The following is a 22,438-nucleotide window of genomic DNA, read 5'->3' on the forward strand; positions in this document are numbered from 1 at the left end:
AGTGCTTCGGAGACAACGATGGTCAAACACTGACATCTTCCGTATGTCCTCTGCGCGTAGGTGCCACGTCTCCAATCCATAGAGCAGTAGGCATCGCACAACCGCAGTGTCAACTCTGCCCTTGACATGCAAACTTACGTCACGTCGGTGCTATAGGTGTCGGCAAAAGCTGCCCTGGCCTTTCTGATTCGAGAAAAAATCACATTTCCAGTCAGTCCACCGAAACTTATACAGCTGCCCAGGTAAACAAATTTATCTACATCGTCGATTGGCTGACCTGCAAGCATGAGATATGGGTTTGATCCCATCCAGCACTTTACACTTTGAAGGTGTGAAGCGCATGCCAAACCGTGCGGCAGAGTTATTTAGGCTAATTAAAATCATTTGCGTTTGGGAAGAATCTGAACCAAGGAGAGCAATGTTGTCTTCACACTCAATTTCTGTGAGGGAACGTCCCGGGAGCATTTCGACTCCCGAGGCTTCAGAGACAAGCGGAGAAATGGCGGGCGGCCTACCAATAACAAATTTGAAGAGGAAGGGGACAGAAGATAGCCTTGGCGTACACCACCGGATATGGGGGCCGAGTAAGCAACGCTATTTCGACTCCCGAGGCTTCAGAGACAAGCGGAGAAATTTCAGGCGGCCTACCAATAGCAAAGTTGAAGAGGAAGGGGACAGAAGATAGCCTTGGCGTACACCACCGGATATGGGGGCCGAGTCCGAAAGCAACGCTTTGTTAGCTAAAGTTAAGCTGGATGGACTTTATTCAAAATTTCAGTTATTACCATTTGCACTGTAATTTTGAATAACCTGGTAAGAACACAACTTGTTTGAGCATTCGATTACGAAGGCCTTCAAGTTGTTACGATCTATACCACAGTATTCGTCGGGAGACAGACAGACTAAGCTGTCCCGGAGTTCAGTACTTGAGACTCGACCGAGTTGACACAGTTGTTCACTGTGGCTTGTCGCAAGTCGGTAGCTGTAGAAAGAAAGGTTTGATTAGCCCACTTCTTTGTCCTCGTCTGCACTGCCTTCGACACGCTGTTTATGAAAAATTAGAACCAAGGAATTGGTTTTCCGTTTCAGCGAATCAGCATGATGCAAGTTCCAACGCTGGGTGCATACCTGAGTGGGGGACAATTTTTGACAGAGGGGATAGATTGTTTTTCCTGAACCTAAGTCACTGAAGCGTGCTGGCTAGCGTGAATGAACGGAAGACAACTGTCCATAGACCAGTGATTAATTAGTTTTTTTTCTTTTAGACAACGAAATACCTTTGAATAGCTTGTGCTTTGGGATTGTTTTGAACGAGGAGACGAACGTGCAGAGGGAAATAAGACGACTAGCCTTATTTGGATTCCTCAACTAAGATTTTGTCCTACAAGTAATGTCCAGCGATACCGAAGAACTGAAAAGCGCAGCACAGCTGTTTCAGGGAACTAACCGAGAGGTTTGTGGTTCGGAACTCCCTGGGTTTCTTCAAATGTGTTCTACCGGTGGTTGTACGGTACTTCTAGGCTTTGTAGTACAGGTTAGCTTCAATTACAGGACGAAATCTACATTAAAATTTCCAAATCCCCTTATACTACTAACAATTTCTTCAGCGGCAGTCAAACAATAGATTTTTTCTGCATACACGTATCCAACCTTCAAGGCTACTTCATCCAGGTCTTTATCCTAATTTTGAAGACGCCCACTGGTGCAAAGCACAGAAGGACCGAGTGTCCCTACCTGAAGCACGGATGATCAAGTAGAGAAGCTCCCCTGTGTATAACAACTAAAAGGCGATGAAAACAGCCTATGTATATCTACTTTTCTTGTGCTTCTGAAACCAAGAATGACGGAAAACGTCATGCAACGGTTCCGTATGGTAAATTTGACGACCCAAGCCAACTAGTTGCACGCATATGGTTCGCTGTTCAACTTCAGAATAACTGTTCAAACCAGTTACTGCTCCATATCGCTTGATCTGCGCAGTTGTGTACAGCCTGTGAGCAATACGAAAAAATATAAGGGTGCACTTCTGTTGGCCAACTTAACGAAAGAGGTAAGGGAAACTTACAGTTTCCTGTAGTTTAACCATTCATTTCGTGTACTTGTTACCAGTTAGCTAGCTTTTTAGGTAGATATTCAACACATCACGTTACTTAGGTTGCATACTGCACTGCCATGCACCCCTTTATGTCGTCGATCTTATGACTTTTTATAAGAACGGATTAAAAGGTGATAAATTATTAGCCATAAATATGATTGCAAGTGAAGTAAAATAAAGATAAAGTTCAAGATAGGGTACGCTGTTTGTCGAGAGGCGAGGAACCATGGTATTGTCGGAGCAGACAACTTAGCAACGTTTTCATGATTGGGAGGGAGTAAAAGACATGAGCTCTCTATCACCTTACTGTTTAAACTTGTGGAATATGAAAACATAGTGGAGGACGAACACGGTGGTCGATCGCATAACATAGTCAAGACCGTGAAGGATTGGTCTTTTCATTCCTGGACCCAACCACTCCGTTTTGTGTTTGTGGTAGATTTTTCCACAACTTGGTCAAAGTACTTCTAGTTTGCGACAAATACACTCACTTAGATATCAATTTGTTCTCACGAGAAGCTCAACTAAACTCCTCGTTTATGATATTCTTCAACTGAGTGTGCCACACTTGGTATGTCGTTTATGACTTTCAATCCAATTTGATATGCAAATGAGTGTATTTGTCGAAAGCAGTCCAGTTGGGGCTCAAGAGAACATAAGGTTGACAAAAACTCGGGAACTGAACCTAGTCGATGAGCCCCAAGAAGGGCGAAACCGGTCGTGGGATGTGGAAGAGTTTTCAGCAACCTTGTGAGTAGTTCCCTTTATGAAAATAGTTGAAGCTCATTCACAGGAAACACTTGCGAAAAAATGTAGGGGGTAACTAGCGAATGGAATTCTCACGTGCCAATGTTGCAGTTTGAAAAAGAACCATTTCTGTCACAGTGCAAAAGCACAAAATTCACCTTGTTTTCTTGTAAAAAGCAATGCCAGTTGTAGTGTTATTCCACCTTGAAAACAGGATCTCGGATTCCCTGACTCAGCTTTTCAAGTGTCTGATAAGAAATCGTCTTCTTGAGGGCTGCTTGACCTTACAGTAGGTACCACTAAGCATGCCGTACTACACAGCTGACTCTCCGACGTCGTTCTATCCCAACTAACGCATCTTTACCCGTTAAGTTATGGCCTTACCCTTTCGTAAAAGTTACATTACTAGTAGACTTGTTCTTGCAACTTTTGTATCCATTTCTGTCGGGAATGTGGTTGAAGAAAGTGGAAGAGATATAAAGGTTTGATGTAAAAATACATTTCTGGGGCCAAAGTTCTGCCACAGATTTTCAAGTTTCACAGGGAGTCCTAGGAATCAGTCAACAGAAAACCAGAGTTTATTGTATTTTGGATACTCCAAACTTATTAATTAATTATTTAATTAATTAATCTATCTATCTATCTATCTATCTATCTATCTATCTATCTATCTATCTATCTATCTATCTATCTATCTATCTATCTATCTATCTGTCTATCTTGTTTTTGACAATTCTATCATGTATTCCATAGCAGTTATAAAAACTACCCTCAAGAGGCATCACCAACAGCATGTTTTACACTATGATTTGGTATTCTAATCATAGTTTGTGGGTTAAAAATGTTTTTCGTTCCGTTTATTTGACCAATTTGAACATCCTCATATCAGGGTTTGAACTACCTTATGTAATGCATATGCACTGAGTACAAACCATTACGCCAGTCCGCTCGCTTATCCAGTACTTTGGACAATCGGTTTTGACAGTCGGCAAAGCAAATCGTCTGCCTAGAAGCTTGTGTCAAGACCCGTTCAGAAAAGTCTCTATACTAGGTAAGGCATTCAGGTGAGAGGTTCTCTCCAGGCTTTTAAAACTGATCCACATTTCTACCCTCTGACAGCAGTTAATGCACGCACTCCTTGGGAAATAAATTAAAAAGCGCTTAAGGTATAATTTGTCATGATGTGCTTCGCTTTTTACCCCAACACAGAAGTGATAAACATCTCCCGCTGCAGTTTACCACTTGATTGATGGTGTTTTGTGGCCAGCCCATGGTAGAAACGAAATTGACCGGATAGAGAGTAAATTCGGGTCAAATAGTTGAACGCCTAGCACATTTTCAGGTGATGAATCACTTTGTGCTGAATGCGCGCTTTTTGATGGTTCAATGTTCCCACATTGATATAGATGTCAGAGTAGAACTTATGGAGGTCACTGCTGTGATTTATTCTGACCAGCCAACTGAAATGGATCTTCCTGCAATTAATTTTGAGATATCGAGTACTTTTGGAATCATCAGAGGTACATTTCTCACGAATACCCGGGCGGGTTCGAGACCGCATTTTTTCTGTTAAGCCTTTTCATTGGAAATCGTCTTTTGAGTGATGTGGTTACTTTAACCTTGAAAATCCCCTCACTGAGAGGTTGCTTTGATGGTGAGAAAATTAGCTGATACAGAACAAATCACGGCGAATTCTCAAGGAAACGCGTTGTAATCTACAATAAACTAGTGACTTTTCAACGTTTAGAAATCCAATGAGTGACTCCTCAAAAAATAACTGCGAATTTTAGATGAGTGAGTATGGATCTGGAAAGAAAGGTTCTCACATAATATGGTAAACGGATGATACCATATATTGTATGATGGACTGGCTGCCTTTGATACAAACTACACCGGTCGTCAGCTAATTGCGATCACTTATTGTAAAAGTGCACAAATATCTTGAATGGTCTGGACAAATTGTGCACTTTTATGGTGAGGCACAAGCTACCTAAGGAAAAACTTTATTCTGTTAACTAAAGGTCGGTGTTTGCAGAACTTTCTAGAATTTCCTTTTATCTTTTATTGGTTTAAAATGCCGTGAACGTTTTGTAGTCGCAACAGTTCTAATTCTACACTGGGTCAGTTGTTCTTGCTGGGAACACTCTACTAAAGTACTGTTCCCATTAAACCTCATAGACAGCAAGTTTCTTTAGCTGTGCCAGGATTCGAATTCGTGACACTGAAGGGACAAGACTAAGGCACCAGAGCACACAGGGCGCCTCTGATAGATCGTGTGTGGGCAGGCGGAGCTTACAGTTGGTGAATGTGACCGGTTTGTTGCGTCCGGTTTGCACTGGTAGGGTGTTAGTAAGACGCTTACTTCGTTTGGCGTCTGGGGTTCGAATCCACTCTGATGCGCTACGGTGGGAAGGCAACTCGACCATGTGTTTCCGACTTTGGCGTGTACTGAATAGGATTAGAAGAGGACTGTTCAGACAAGAGTGATGAGAACAGTGGTGATACACATCACGCAGCTGCGAGCAAGTTACCGTCCATATAAGCACAGGGTAACGAAGCCAGAGGCATCTCGTAGTCTTATTGGACCCACAGTGGAAGTCGTAGCCGGCCAATGAAATGTGGGTATAAGCTACTTTGGTTGAATTTCGGTTAGCATAATGTTCCGAGCGCATTTTTAGCATGGACTTGTCTGGTGTGCAAAACTTGACAACAGTCTTTACTACTCACAGACTCTCAGTAATGGAGTTGAGAGTCGATAATCGGGGTTGTCAAGTAAGCAGTCATTCACATCTGTGTACGATCATCCGTGGCTGAGGATTATAGCGGCTTCGTAATTTGTACGCTTCAATCCATAGGGTTCATTTTATATTCACCAAATTAGAAAAAATGAACGCATAAAAATAAAAAAAAACAATGAAAAATTTTGGAGGCTGAAGAGGTTTTCTTCCGAATGCTACAAAGTTGAAAATCCTGGCCCAACATAGAAGTCCGCAGATGTCCTGGGCTACTTTGTGTGCATACACCTAGAGGCGATTATTCACTCATCTGGCGTGCCTGTGAAACACGGGGCCAAATTCAGCGCACCATTTGACCATTCAAAATTGCATTTCAATCGAATAAAGCTAATTCTACCTAACCGACTCCATCAGGTAGGATATAGAAAAAAATTATTCTGATAAACTTGTACAGTGGTCAGGTAATAAGTCCGTTAAAGACGCTATTGGTGACAACGCTCCAATCTCATATCTTCCTCAAACAATTTACACGGTTTTCAATCTTTTGGTTTGCATTTGCTGACGTATGCAGTAATAGATTTTTTCTGGTTGCATTACTCAAAAAGGGATGGATTTTTTCTGAATAATGTTACCGGGGGTGAGATGGCTCAAGTGGTTTGAGCGCGAATTTACTGAACGGAAGGTCCGTGGTTCGAATCCGACCTGTGCCTCTCGACTTCCCCTGTCTAGGGTGGAGCAAACTGTCAGTATCCCAGCCTTCATGCTTCCATCGGGTAGCATGGCAGCTGGGTACCGAAAATGTGTTACAGATGAACGAATAATATTACCTGTGGAATGAAAATACTTCGAGAGAAAAACAGGACTTTATTTCAAGACGAAGCTAGCGATATTTTTCTTGTTGCATTGTGAGTAACTGTTACATGATGGTCGTATTAAATCACTTCTGCGAATAATAAACTCGCAGTATATAATAAGAATATGTCACTAAATAAGTAATTGTGGATAGGGATTCCATACTAAAAGATGGAAAATGAAGCTTCGCTGTCGAGTCCAGCGAAATATTTGCACTTTTGGGGATATGTTGGAGAGGTTTAAAGTTTGCAAACTATGATATTCGAGGCATGGACCAGCCAGGGTACTTTTTGAAATATGCCGCGTCTATAAAAATCGATAAATTGTTCCAGTGCTGTCCAAGTTCGCTGAAGATTTGATTGATAATCAGCAATCTGGCTTAAGTAACCAAAAGTCTAGAATGACAATTTCGCGGATGACTTATTCGTTTGAAAGTGTTAAGCAAAGCCTCTACAGCTGCTGTTTCCCCCACAGATTAGTGTAGTTTGAGCACTATTCAAAAGTACACACGTAGAAATGAAACGTTTTGGGATGAACTGTTGAATACCAGATAAGTTAGTAAAATAAAACGTATAATTGTTGCACTCGTTTGCATACCAATTTGACTTAACGGGAGACCTTGCTGGAATAAGACCCTGCTGAATCTTTCGTTTATGATGTTTTTAAGCGACTGAATGTGCTGTACAAGGTTGCCTCATGCTTCGCGCGAGATATCGCGATACATAAATTGGCGATTCAGCTGGATCGCGTTCCAGGTTGTTCTCTCGTCAAAACTAAACTGGTAACGAATGAGTGTATTTTGCGCAATTTGGATTCAAGTAGAACAAAAATTGACAGAAACTCGGGGATTTTGCCTACCTGATGAGCCTCAGGGAGAACTAAATCGGTCGTGGGCTGTCGAAGAGTTGTCAGAAACTTTATGAGTAGTGTATTACAAAGAACTGATAATGAAAGCGGGGATAAGCATTAACACACATAGTTATCGGTTTCGTCGCTTCACTTTTTATTGTTTTTTTAATGTGCGGATTGTAATAGCGAAGACGAATCGATGGTCCTTTTATAGGGAGACCGGTCCAGCTAAACAAGGGAAAGGTATTGTGAAAAAGGGTGAATCATTGAAGCTGAGGTTCCTCAAACAATATTCAAATAGTATATTTATTAAGGAAACTAGTGTGGTCGCGTTTGACTGGACGAAAATGAGACGAGACTGTTGCCACAAGAGTGGACGAGTGGACTGAAGTTAGAGCGTTGAAAAAGCAATCAATAATCCTCATATTGCTTTGGTACGTTTCATGGCCCGTTAGGAATCGTGTGATGTCGCGATAAAGCTGTTTCATGCACTGTGCAAGCCGTCAAAGAGATCGAAAAGAAGCTTAGTTTGAATGCATAAATACTCATGAAAATGCATGTATCTAACTTTGGGCGGAAAGGGGCGACAGAAGCTTGACCGAAGGACTATACTCCCGGGAGCAATTCAAGAATTTAAGTACCAGCTAGACCCAGAAGCATCGGATCAATTAGAGGCTTGGCAGCAGTGGAACTGAAGTGATATTCTCTGTGTCTGACCATCATCCAAGCTCTGATTTGGGTCAACGTGAGAATCATTTAGACAGGCTAGCGAGAGGGATGGCTTAAAACTGGGCCACCCTGACTACCCGTTGTAATCCCACATTTGATCCAGCCATGAAAGCTCTGTGTTTTGTGCGAGGTGCACCGATGGCTTTTGGGTAGGGGAAGAGTTGTGAATCAATCGTGTGTTTGGCACGTTAAAGCGAGCAATCAAAATGAGAAAGATGCTCTGCTCGCAAGACCAGCTAGCTGGCATCAAGGTTATTTGGAAACAGTCTTAGTTGCTTGGCCAGATCAACACCTAATAAGTCGTAGAGAATTTGTATCAAAGTTGAGAACAAATGTCAGTACAACTAGTTCGTGGGACAGGCCACATTCGTTCACACAAATCGCCTCCCGGAGAAGCACCAGTAGCTACTCTGGAAGCTAAAGGTTCGCATCGGCACAATCCATCTTCCAAAAAGTAATCGGGTCAAAGTTACCAGGAACAAGAACAAGGTAATATCAGATTCTGCCAAACCTAGATAGAAGCAGTGGAAATGCCGGTGTTGTGTTTGAATCGTTTAGCCAGTAGATTCTCATCGTTACTGCTGGTGAATATCGAACAAATCACAGAGAGGGAAAATAAAACCCAGCTCCTAAAGCAACACGAGAGCTTTCATTCCAGTCCCAACTATACCCTAGTATTAGTTTTGAGACAGAATATCCAGAAATTCGGTAAGTATGGCTGAATTTCCTACAATTAATGACCAGATGTTATTAAGCCATCTGAGTGGAAGAACATTCATCATGATGTGTCTGTGTATGTGTGTGCTCTTGTTACTAGATGAATCCTGTTTAGGGGTTCATTGCATCCTTTAACTATAGCCACATCAAAAACCAGACGAGGTGACTCATCTCTGAATCCAGACAATGGTGATAGGCGCCGTTCCAGAAGGCCCACGCAAGAATCCAGCTGTTCACGAGCTTGCTGGCAACTGTATTGAAAGCCTGACATTTAAAAAGCGGGTAGATTTTTGCATCTTAATCATTTTTTCAGAAGTATCTTTTCGTGAATGACATTTAGAGCCGGTGTACCGCCGCAGGTGCAACACATTTTCAGCTGGCATGAAGCAGTGCTAATTTGCTCGCCCGAATGATCGCGCACTAAAGCTCTTGGGAAACAACTGAGGATGATACATATCGGCAACAAAAATCTCATGCCCCAGGTCCGCCGGTTAATGTGCGACAACCACCTCATTTTATAGCCAGTGAAGCCTTTGATTGGTTGCACCAGTTTAAATTTGATTACTGAACCAACCCTAGTAAGCGAATATACACGCATTTACAAACTAATTTGGTTTTTCGAGAGACCCTCCTGGGATCCAGCTGAATCTCTCGTTTGTGGTGTGTCCAGGCAACTAGATGTGCTTCACCAGGCCGCCTCATGTTTCAGTTACTAAGATATTCGCGATATCGCGGTAAATGTATATTTGTAATACATTATTCTTAAGGTTGCTGAAAATTTGTCGACAGCCCACAACCGGTTTTGCCCTTCTTAGGGCTCATCAGGTAGGCGCAGTCCCCGAGTTTCCGTCAGAGATCCTGGAAACATCACAAACGAGAGATTCATCTAGGTTCCAGGTGGTTCTCTCGAAAAAAACCAAATTAGTTTGCAAATGAGTGTATATTCGCTCATTTCGTGAAATTTGGTTCCAAGTAGAACATAAGGTTGACAGAAACCCGGAGACTGCGCCTACCTGATGAGCCCCAAGAAGGGCGTAACCGCTCGTGGGCTGTCGACGAATTTCCAACAACCCTAATAAGTTTCACTTCAAACCCGGTTATTGATTTTTTCCCATTTTGTTAACTATCGTTAATCGCTTTGGACATGTACCGCCACACGAAGAAAACCGACAAAATGATGTTGGTAACGAATTCAGCAAGACAAAAATTCATATTGTGAGTTTTGGTAGAGTTGAGCCAGGCTACACAGCAAATGTCTAATCCGTCCACCATTGGCTGAACAACACCAAAGAGTAATCTATTTCACCTCTTCTAGGGAGTGGTAATTCACGAAGCAGACGGCAAATGATGTACCCCGAAATGGTGTTTCTGATATAAGGACCGACAGTTCCTCACTAACTCGGCTACTGTCAGGAAGAATCCAGAAGAAAAAACGATAAGAACAGCGTTGAATAATGTGTAAATATTTTGTACTGCACAATGTATCAGCTGTAAAACCATTGATTGTTTACCAAACTCTTCTGGAAGAAAGCGTGAGATTTATCCAAACTGTTTTGGCCTTTTCACCGCTAAAATTACTTAAGGTACTGATATCATCTCGTTACTGGATGAGATACGATCTTTTGTGGCGTCCACGATCAACAGGACATTATCCTTGACAAATGTGCTGCGGAATGAGTTCTACTCATGTTCTCAAGCGTATTTTGATTTATTACAGAATGCGGTTCTTCTTACTTCTCTTTTTCAAGGAGAAAGTGTTGAAGGATTTTACCCTATGTGCTAGCAAATGGGATTAGTAAAATAACGCGTTGGTGTAACCAAGGATATTTCGAGTCTTGTTTCCGGAATGGCGAGTAATACCATCTTGAATTTTCGAATTTTTTTTACACCCAGGAAACTCGAATTCTCCAGAATAAAGTTCATTTGCTTAAAATCTTCAACAACGTGCTTTCTTAAGCCCTCTACTTGTGAGCGTTGAACATAATTATCCACTGTACCGTCTCCTTTTTATGTATGACCAAGAAAATATTCCATATTTTCGGACAAACCATCAGGGTGGATAAATCTCTAGGTATATTGTTATCCAAAGTCCAAATACGCGTTTCTTCTCCGATTCTAGATGCTTCTGTGTACCGCGTCCACCCTTTCAGCTTCTAGATCCTGACTGAAATGCCAGGTAGTCATAACCTTTGAACAAGTCAATGACAGTTCTTCTGCAGAAAGAAAAACCCTCCCTTCGCTTTTGAGGTTTTGTAGCGGTGAACACAAGCCTATTTTCTGGGAAGAACCTGTTAATATCTGACCTAATGAGGGCCTATCTACATGTCGACCATGATCAGGCTCTCTCAAGTGAATTGAACACTACCCGTCTCAGACGAGCTCGAAGACAATCTGGAGATGTCTTTATTTTCATGCTTTTTCGTGAGAGTCACTTCTCGATCACTTCCAAGTCTCTACCGATTGTCTGCTTTCCCCTCATTTCAAAATAAGAGCGATAGGAAAAATCACAGCGCTCAGGCGTTGGTTTGGTTTGATTGTTAATCGACTGGAATGTTGCAGGATCATGCAATGCTTACCCAGGGCAAACGACTTAATTGAGGGTATCCCTTAGTCTCCTTAACGGGATCGGGCCCAGAATTCAAAAGTCCACAGGAACGAACCACTTTAAAATCATCAGCTTGCTGGCACAAAAAGGGTCAACCCAGCAGTTTCCATTTAGCATAGACTGGGGGCCTGAATCACCGATAAGCCGAACCCAGGATGCACTCACATGGCGGGCTGTAGTCAGTCCTTGTATGAACTGACTCGGTTCACTTTCAGTGCTCTCACATTCAGCCATCTGAAAACCTCAGAGGGCCCAGACAGACAACCAGGCCGGTAAGCACCCCGTAGGCCGCATGTTCAACGGCGTCTCCTTCCTGTAAGTGAAGCCAACCCATACCGAAAACGAAGAAGCACTGTACAGCTGCTTCATCCCTATTCGGAATGATTAGCAGTGCGCATTTCACCAATCTCCGGGGTGATACGAATGGACCATACGTGGACCAAAAAACAGAGTTGTTAAAACGAATAAACGTTATTCTAACTTGCCTGTTCGTATTTCCAATTTATAGTGTAAGATGTATCGTGTAAGGAAGAATGAGGAACACCCCTCTACTGGATCACGAAGTAAAGGAGATAGGTGAATCTTGAAGAAAGTTTGATTCTAACTGTGCTCCTGGACTAAGTGAAACAAGTATTTTACACAAATGACCTTTGGGTCAAGAATTGCCTGTTCTGTTGGTGAAAACGTGTCGTTATGTGGCCAGTAACAACCTCGCTGGAACCCTCAACTGTCTTTGCTATTTAACTAAGCGAAGGACAAGGGATGTAGGGTTGCTTTTCTCTCATTCTGTCAATGCAGTAGTTTACAACAACTTTCAATCCACCCAAGCGGTCTGCATCATTGCCGAGTCATAGGCCAACATGTTGTGTTATGGCGCCACACATCCTGGTGTTGCGAAGGAAGGAAGGACACAAATACAAGAGAGAGAGAGAGAGATGGAGTTACATTCGTAATACGCGTAGTCCGATACGCAGATTTACACCGTAAAACGTGTCTGTCAGTGTTGCTGGGACTAACTGACAGAACACCATAATAGGAAGCTGTGCGAATGACCAACAAAAAGAAACAATATACACATGACGTAAATGAGGATCGATCGAGATAATCATGGTATTAATAGAGATAATTTTTGGTGGGCTTGTCGTTCTGAAGATTCCGTCTGGATTAACCTACATTTACCGCTGAGCCTGACCTTGCCAACATCTATAAGTCGATGTCTGAAAGTAACTGGTTAGGATTCTCAAAAGCTTCTATTCTTAACAAATATTTATGCTTGTTGTGACCTCTTCTTTTTTGCAATGTAGTCTGTCTGCAACATTTCAGTGTCGAATGTCCATATGTATGCATACGGAGATGTTTACACAGGGTTTTTCTTTTTGGTTCATCAGGTAGACGTGAGATCATCGGCTCACCGACCTCAGCGCTAGGTGGGTCGGTGAAATTGGCCAATGAGATTGACGTATCGATTTTACCGCCGAGACCAATCAGATCTATAGTTGTGAACTTAGCGGCTGTTTTTCAATAAACAAGGAATGAAGATCACGGCATAATTAAGGAATTCAGCGAGCTACGTAAAACCACACCAGAATCATCGTTAGGGCAAAAGAGTTTCAATTCATTCCAGGATCAAGAGGCTTCTGTTCACTAAATTAAAAGACAGTGTTTCTGATATAATTTGAGCTTTGATGTATTGGCGAGTGATTGTGAATGAATTTCAGTGCGGTCAATTATCTGTCACAAATCGGTCCTCATCACTAAATACATTTGTTCACGTCGATAGATGCTCCGATTATCGGGCGTACTTAAAACGTCTGGAAGAATTACGGTACATCGAATAAATGTTTGATTAGTCCTTCCGACCCATGTGTGGTATGTGTCAAAACAAACGCACGCACTGTTTGAACATCTTACCATTTTTGACCTTTTGGCTAAGCACTTCGTTGAGGTAAACAGTTGCCATGCACTTTTGTTTTCCCCACCTGGGGAATGTAATAAACAGAGGTTAAATTACACACAAACAAATGCGAAAATGTGTTTGGGGCCACACCCCCAAGTGGCCTATTCGGACACCCTCTATCGACGCCTCGGTAAGGAATCCCAGCCCAAGAGAGCACCTGAAAAGCAGTTTACCTTTAAAGCATGTGAGAATGTCTTGCATCTGTAACGAGTGTCGCCACTTACTTAGAACCTTTATATGAAAACTGTTTTGTGCCAAATCATTTCGGTGAACACCTCGGATGATGGTGCGACTCGTTGCGTGGAAATTACCACGACGTAGGTCGACATTCGGCAAGGCAACGAGACCCAAACAGGAGTCGCAGAAAAACATCTGGTTGTGTGTAGAATAGAAGGTGTAGAAATGAGAAACGTACTGGCACCAGATTTAGGCCAGCCGACTTGGGACGTGAACTATGTGCAGCACGCTTAGTATACCGTAATATAGATGCCAGACTCAGCTGACAAGCAAGTGAGTTAGCACCGAGTTAATATACCATCACGTATGGGTACGTATCGGTTTAAAAGCAGAAAAGAAAAGTGATAGAAACTTGAAGACTAGACTCTCCTGATGCAGTCCAAGTAGAGAGGAGACTACCCTGTACTTGGTGTCACGTCGAGAAAAATTGGCGTAGCAATTTTAAACTACAAATAATAAAAATAACATTGCTGGGGAAGAATTATTTACCGAAACACCCTGAACTGGACGAACTGGGCCCCACATCTGACAAACTTGAAGTTAACTCCCTTTTTATGCAGCATCTTCAAATAGCCCAGTGGTTAAAGGGCAAGCCCACTGACCGGAAGGTCCGAAGTTCGAAACCAATCCATCTCAACTGTTCCTGTCTAGGTTTGAGCAACTTGGTAGTACCTCAATCCCCACGCTTCCTTTGGGTAGCATGAAAGCTACGCAGCTATAGGGTGCCATGAGTAAACCATTTATGCCGTAGAACGGCGCTCAGTATTCGCACAATGGAACTGAATTTTCGAAAGCTGTGACGTTTCCCTGACCGGCTAAAGCAATCGGACAACTAAGTTCAGAGTACCAGTCCAAACTTTTGAGCCCCATTTAGCCCCAGCGATGCTGGGAAATTATTCCACCAGACTTTTGCGCAAGAGGTATGACTGCCTCAGTGGACAGTGAAATTTGGTGAGCTGCAAAAATATGAACATAAATTACGGTGATCTATTGTTTGAGTACATACGCAACAAAATGCAACATTTTGGCGCAAGAAGTTTTACTCCACTTGTAAAGGTTTTAGAGCTAAGAGCATTTTGCGGCTCATGGCCCCCAGTAGAACCCTACTAGCCAACAAAATTTTAACCAAAGCCACCTCCGGAAAGAGGAAAGCGTTTCTTTTGATCGACTGCTTCTTAAACCGGCTACTCAAACCTATCACACCTCCCATCCTATCCACTCTGAGTTATCCAATAAACTCGTGTTTTTTCTGACATTTGTGAAGCTTTGACGGAGTTATACTGAAAATTACTTGGAGGCATTTGGAGTGGAGTGCCTAATAGAACGCATTCCTATGCAATGCATAAAACTTAAGTGATCGGACCCCAAGTTCATAAGTAGATAGAGGTCTACTACAGGTGTGACGATGTACACTACTAATGCAACGTACGAGTAGTATCTGGTGAAGCAGGTTAAAGCATCGTCCCCACATATGATGATGATGGATGGTTGACTTGCAAAGTGCCAAGCATTTTTATAGTGTTTGTTCATTTTCGTTTAGTATCCAAGCTACCTTCCAGAAACTTCAGAGGGATGCCCGAGGGTCCCGACTTTTGCAGAAACTGTGCAAATAGTCTTTACTCTCGTGTCTGATACTATATAAGCGGCAAGTTCATTTTCGTTAGCAAACAGCTCTGCGCTTGAAGGTGCCTTTCCATTTAACCATAGAGTACGCGCGTTAGAAGTGGTGTTTGACTGAATTACTTCCGTCGACCTTCCCTAATGGAACGCTCGCTGGACCTGAATTCTAATCGAAACGGTTGCTTACTTATCAGGGCCTGGATAACCCGTATGCGACTATGATTGGTGCTCAATAGCATACGGGTGAATTTCACACTAAATGCAACGAATTTCAGGGTCAATATCCTGGAATCGATTTCTTCCGTTTTACTTAACCAACGATGGCCTATCAAACTGGTTCCTCAATAGCATACGGGTGAATTTCACACTAAATGCAACGAATTTCAGGGTCAATATCCTGGAATCGATTTCTTCCGTTTTACTTAACCAACGATGGCCTATCAAAACTGGTTCCGGAGAATTTGCTGGGGGGGGGCGGGAGTAGAACAGATTGTAATTTGTCTGAGTTTTATTGTCGGCAAACGGTAACGATTTACACAGTCAAGTTAATCGATGTTTTGCAGCAGTTCCCATGAATGCCCAAATAAAGCAAAAATACACAAGCTCTATTTTCCTGCACTCCATCCAATGGTCCGCTACATGTATATCAAAAAGACAATTCTTTCCTCCGGTGAACCGAATCATGTGAGACCAACGCAGATGTTGCTGTAACCAAATCGTTTTTTGGGTGGTCACGTTGATCACGTTGACCATCGCCCGTGTGGAATACTTTGACCTATTCAGGAAAGCCCATTTGAGTGGTTGACGCGCAAAATCACAAGCCAGATTCTTGAGATTTGTCAAAAGATGCGGTACCACATGTATAAAACACGTAATAAAATGGGTGCAGACATCAAATTATGGGGGTTTCCGTCCAAACGAAGCAGTGGAAGTCCAAAGAAAGCCCAAAGATGGCAGATCGATCTTAGTCTGCGACACACGCCTGGGCACAACATGTGGTAACGCAAAATGGTCAGAAAGCGCGCGTAAAAGATGGTCGGCCAAATTGGTTCGACAAGTCAAAGGTCAAAAGTTCATTAGGGATTACAGATGCATATCGAGTCTATGAGATAGACGCAGTAAACGGCAACAGACAAGGGAAGAGTTTGACCAGGAAGTACGACCCTCAAGTTTGAAATAAAACAGTGGCCGGTTGTGAAAGAAACGCAGGCTATGCACAGGCCACACAGCATGTATGAAATGGAGTGTTCAAAAGGTGACGCTTAATGAGGAGCAGAATTTGATAAGGCAGAGTAATGTATTGGGACTCGCCTGCTCAAACGAAACGTACTGACTCAGTATGAGCTTAGTAGTCGAGAAGAAGACTGAAATACTAAATATTTGTTTATGTGCCACCTTGATAGATTTGCTCAATAACTGTGTTTTGATTCACTTGGGTTCGACGTCAACGGCCGTTTGACGGAGGGGTCAATCAATAGGTTGTCCAAATTTTCCAGATCTTGCTGATTTTGAAGACCAATTTGCATGAAATCTTTGTTTTGAAATACTAAGTTTGCCACATTTTAGTCACCCCACGAACTACTACCAGTTTTCAGCTCAGGAAAAGGTAACCCCTCATCTGAGACGTCTTTGATCAAGGATGCGGTCAACACGCCGGATCATGTGACATAGACCGCGTGCTTAAGGACTAAATGTTTGGGGTGCGTTTTGACCACAGAACATTTTGTCAAATCCTACAGCGTTCGCTTACATCTGAAAAGTCCACATCTCCACGGATTTTCATGAGGTATATGCTGCTAATGGTTCTCAAGAATAGGGCTTCTTCGCTTTCCTGCATTGGTAAACTCCACTAGCTTGAGTAAAACGTGAGTCGAAGTTTATGTGACTTCGCCCCAACAAGGACCAGTATCCCTATTTGTGAACCTTGATTTCTACTGAGAGCCACTCACGAACACGAAATTTTAGAGGAACAAGCGACTGGTTGACTAGTGTTCATTGCTCACTTTATCCACAAGCCGCATGAAATCGAATGAATGATTCAGTCCATCTGTCGAGTATAGTTCTAGTTTTGTGAAAATCAATAGCCGAGTTGGTGCAACCAGTTTTGTCAAGCTATCAACGTTCAGGACAGAGCGTTGTAAACTTTGTGAATACTCACAGAAGTTTTTGGAAATCAGATGACGCGCCAAAATAACGTTGCTTGCAAATTCAGCTAAATAGCTCATATCACATAGACTGTCTATGGAGAGCCCAAATTTTAACATGGTTCACTCACTCACGTGATTCATTCCTGATGACGTATACTGTACGTTCACCTGAACGTGATGGTCCGTTGGTTGGTGCGCTCACAAACAGCTTGAATTTTTCTCGACGAATCCAAAACCTTCGCCACCTAACGCGTCATTTGACGCGGTGATTTGATTACAAGGAAATACAGCCTTTCGACAAACATGAAACAGTTACTTATGGTTCAAATATTCCGAGGGAAATTGTTTGCCTGTTGACACAACGGGGGTTAGCCCACCTGAGGTTTTCACTGGGTTTGTTGCTACCACATTTCTGACAGCTTTACCTGACATTTGCAGACACCCGAAACTTTGGATGAGGTTCACTTTCCAGGAATTGGCCGACGTCTTTACGCTCTAACGAGAAAAACGATTACTTGTTTTTTTGCACCATGAAATATGATTTGAAACGCAAGCGTAGGAAATAAAATTACTAAAAAACAATACGGGCAATTCATCAGAATAATTCAAATCTTAAATTCCCTATCACCATCGCGCTACTCATAAGGTAGCTGAAATCCGTCGACAGCCCACGACCGGTTTCGCCCTTTTTGGGGTTCATCAAGTAGGCGCAGTCCCCGAGTTTCCGTCAACCTCATGTTCTACTTGAAACCAAATTGCAAGCAACTAGCGAACATGCACTCATTTGCAAACCTTGGTTTTTCTAGAGACTCACCTGGAACCCAGCTGAATCTCTCGTTTGTGATGTTTCCAGGCAACTGAATGTGCTGCACCAGGCCGTCTCATGTTTCAGTCGCTACGATATTCAAGATAACACGATACACATATATTCGTAAGGCCTGGGAACATCACAAACGAGATATTCAGCTGGGTTCCAGGTGAGTCTCTCGCTAACCGGACAATTTATCCTTCAGCATAAGGACCATTCGGTGCAACCAGCCAGCACATACTTTGGGACTAAGGCATCGTAGCAATCGAAAGATAGTCATGTGACCAATGCTGTGGACATGCAGTTGAGTATTATGATACTGCATTGGTGTTGATGAACAGTCTTCTTTGGTTGAAGAGATTCACTTGAGTATCATTCAAGTAGCATTTGAAACGTCATCCTAAGTGGTATTTGGGTGCTCAGCTCAGTCCCGTCTTGAGCGGATCCTTGGAATGTGGAAGATTGCAAAGATGACTTCAAAGATGCATCCAGAGTCGGTTGCCAGAAGATAAGACGGTCAAAAATGCTTGCTGTTTGGAGGCCAAACTGGATCTAAGAATGGTTACAACAGATGTACTCATTCGTAAAGCAACTTGGTTTTTGCGGGAGACTCAACTGAATCTCTTGTCTATACTAGTATTCAACTGAGTGTACTACACAGAGGTTACCTCATGTGCCAGTTGGTACGGCATTCGAGAGATCGCAGTATATTTCTCATAAAGGAAACTGCTCAGAAGATTACTGAAAACCTTTCGACAGCCCACAACCGGCTTTGCCCTTCTTGCGGCTCATCAATATGTGACTAGCTATGTGTGATCCAAAATCCTCATTGCTTTTTGGTTTTCTACCATATCACAACGCGCTCTATGGATGAGACCTCAGCGTTGAATCGAACTTGTATGCTTGCTGAGTACGGCCCAATGATTACGCAGGTCTTATTCCACATACTTACCCCTTATTCAACAGCAGTATGCATCGGAGGGCGAATGGAAACTTTGTACTCCAGGCTTATAAAACGACACAATTTGGTGCAGGTAAGTGCTGAATGCTTTGTTTAGTACGTTGATGGGGTGAATTGACAATATGGTGTACATGTGGACTTATGGTCAGTCATTTCTTGCTTCCCCATTGAGAACCATCAATACAGCACTCAGCGATGTTGGACGATATCCCTCCGCTCCCACTCAATGGGCGGAACAGTTCCTCTGATGACAACTGATTCAGAACACTGATTCGTAAGAAGCAAGCATGTTTTCGAGAAATCACTCAGTTTGCAAATCTATTTGGTTTTCACGAGAGACTCAACTGAATCTCTTGTTAGTGATATTCTCTCGTGAAAACCAAATTGATTTGCAAGTGAGTGTATTTTGCGAAATTCATGCAGTTTGGGATCAAGTAGAACATAAGGTTGAGGGAAACTCGGGGACTGCGCCTACCGGTTGAGCCCCAAGAAGGGCGAAACCGGTCGTGGGCTGTCGGAGAGTTTTCAGCGATGGTTTCCTTTATGAAAACATGCATTTCGTTCTGTTTATGATAGAAGGTATGAGTTGAATCTGCCAATTTTGTCTTCAAGGTTTTTATTAGATGCCAGTTTCTTAACATTCAATTTGCCTTGCCTGTCACATGACGCATAGCCCCGTCTTATGTGCCCCACTTTTCACTCTGGATGGAAATACAGGTGGACGTGGGATTTGTTGAATTCGTGTTTACATCACCCTCATATGAACGATCCTTCTTCGGTCTTGGCGCTACCTGACTGGAAAGTCATGACACATCAACCGACACAGCCGGGACGGTAACTGGTGAAGCTTTCGAGGTATTGAGCAAACTGAGCACATCGATCAGGCGCGAACATGTTCGCGTAGTCAGGGCGCTCAGTATTCGCACAACGGAATTGAATTTTTGAAAGCCTCGACGTGTGCCTGATGGACCAAAGCAGACAGACAATAGCGTTCAGAGGAACAGTCCAAACCTTTGAGCTCCATCTAGGCATCGTGGGGTCCCAGCGATGCTAGGGAACTTATTCCACCAGACTTTTTCCGCCAGATGTATGATTGCTGCAGCGGAAAATGAAATTGGATGAGCCGCTAAAATATGAGCGTAGATTAAGATGGTTTTTGGTTTGAGCAACAAAATGCAACATTGTGGCACAAAACGTTTTATTGCATCCGAAAGATTTTGCAGCTAAGAGCATTGTGCGGCTAATGGCGTGATAATTCACTGGTGTCCAGCGCGCCTTGGTGGAGTATTGGCAACACGCTTGCCTAGCATGTCAGATGTCCGGAATTGAAACTACGGCACGGAGCATTGATAACAGCGAAATTCGAGCCCAGTGTTTCCTCGCCTTGGTGTGGATTCGTGAGATAAAGTGAGACAGAAGGGCGAACGCGAAGTACAAAAGTGTCTGACAGTGTTCCGGATCACAGTACGGATAAAGCAAACAGCTAGTGACTGCGTCATATCCAGCGAGTTTTCTGATATACATTGTCCTTATCGAGAAAGTATTCCATCCTGCTTCAAGTTATGTGCATCAGTCATGAGTTCATTTGTCTTAAAAAGGCTAGTTTGTGCGGTACAGTTTCGTTCGGTTAGCATTTTAGCAGTGATGACACGTGGTAGCCATATGTCTAATTGACCGTGGTACATATTCCTACCAGAACAACTGACGAAACGGCTCAGTATTGCCCGAAGTATACACCACCGTTGTAAATGTCAGCAACCAATTAAAGTGATCGGACTAGAGTCACGTGATTCCCGTGCTTTATGATGAATTTGGCCGATGGGCCGACTATCTTCATAGATGATGAGCGTTAATGGTTAATGTAATTTGACCTATGTACACTGTTTCTGAATGTAAGGTTTTAACAACATTTTTATATGCTTAACGTTTGCCTGGAAGAAAGTGTCAATATGGATGAACCACGTGACTAAAGAAGGCTCTGACAGGACGACACTGACGAAGAAAGGATAGCCAGCTAATTAGTCATGGGTTACGTTTATCTGCACAGTTCTATTTCTGGCCGGTTCTAAATGATGTTACATCCACTGATCTAGTTTGGACGAAAGAAACTGGTGAAACTTGAGGTCCAACAAATATTGTCGGAAGATCAGGGAGAAGTATTTGTTTGAACTCCAATCTGCTAACATGAATGTAACTGTGGGCTTGAAGAAAAGTAGATCTTGCTCAAATCTGCATTTTTTGACCCTGAGATTCTCGCCAGTCATCGTCTTAAGTCACCAACAGTATTATATCTGTCAAATCACGATTTTTGTTAGATTCGTGTCGAGGAAACCGCGTAGTCAGACCGTAGTCAGCAGACCAACTGATATTGTGTGGTTCGTTCGGAGAGAACACACTCTTCAGTCATTTGTTGACTTAATCTACCTAACAATGCTATGAAAGGTAAAGTCCCACTAGTAATGCAAGGAAAAGTTGCCGGGGAATTTCCCTAACCTATTGTCCAGTGGATAAAACTCACTTATGCTCTCAGTGAACAAGTGGTTCCTTTCAACAGTGGTCAGCAGCCTCTCCTTTCTATGTGGCCTCTCGGTCGCACACGGATAAGAATGTAAGGGTCTCCATCCGCGTTGTCTACCGCCGTTGTTGACCCCTTTTTCTTTTCTGTTCAATTTTGTCAATTTTGCACGCTCCAAGGGACTTCAAAATCACATAAGGAGAGAGGTCAATGGGTTAGGATTGTTGACCTCCACTGTCCGCGCAGATTATTATAAACAGAATATCGGAGTTGTTCCTACGTTTTGGTATGCGTTCTGCACCTTCAAAGTACGAAGTCTCATCTGAAGATTTCTCACCGTCTTACGCTTTTCTAAAACACGAAATTCAATAATCGAACACTGTGATAGACAACCCACTCGTCAGTCTTGGTGACTGGGACCACAAGAAATGCAAACGCACTACAGAGAGGGGTTTCTGGGGGCTGATAATTAGTAATTTGAAAAATTAAACCCATCTGAGGATCTAAACTCCCAAGTGAACATTTTCCGGACCACGGTATTCGAAATACGCAAGCTCGAGGTGGCCAGTTTATTTGAACGGACTGAACATACAACAAGAAGAATTCAAGTAGACAGAACGTCATGCCTTGAGAGTTAATCCACAAAGACTTGTTTCCAATGGATGAAGATTTCGTTTGTCATGTATATAAATAATCGACTTCTGTATCACGAACGACGTCTTTTTCTAATTTCCTCGGAATAAAAAAGCATAAGAATGGTATAGACGTAATACTCTGCTTCTGGAGATTCTTCGGCAACCCACGACCGGTTTTGTCCTTGCTGAAGCTCATCACTAAGCCGTAGTCCTTGAGTCTTCGTTAACC

At 42.8% G+C, this 22,438-nt stretch overlaps 1 protein-coding gene across 1 annotated transcript; it reads right to left on the reverse strand.

Moving 5' to 3' along the window:
* Positions 1 to 9,535: 9,535 nt before the first annotated feature.
* T265_09953 (hypothetical protein) lies at positions 9,536 to 18,175 on the reverse strand (the record flags this gene model as incomplete). The annotated part of the gene is made up of 4 exons (XM_009176184.1): positions 9,536 to 9,582; positions 12,742 to 12,840; positions 13,241 to 13,308; positions 18,105 to 18,175. 4 exons carry the CDS (start codon positions 18,173 to 18,175, stop codon positions 9,536 to 9,538), a joined length of 285 nt encoding a protein of 94 aa, XP_009174448.1.
* Between the last annotated feature and the right edge of the window lie 4,263 nt (positions 18,176 to 22,438).

The sequence above is a fragment of the Opisthorchis viverrini genome (assembly GCF_000715545.1).
Source record: "Opisthorchis viverrini unplaced genomic scaffold opera_v5_320, whole genome shotgun sequence".
NCBI classification, from domain to species: Eukaryota; Metazoa; Platyhelminthes; class Trematoda; order Opisthorchiida; family Opisthorchiidae; genus Opisthorchis; species Opisthorchis viverrini.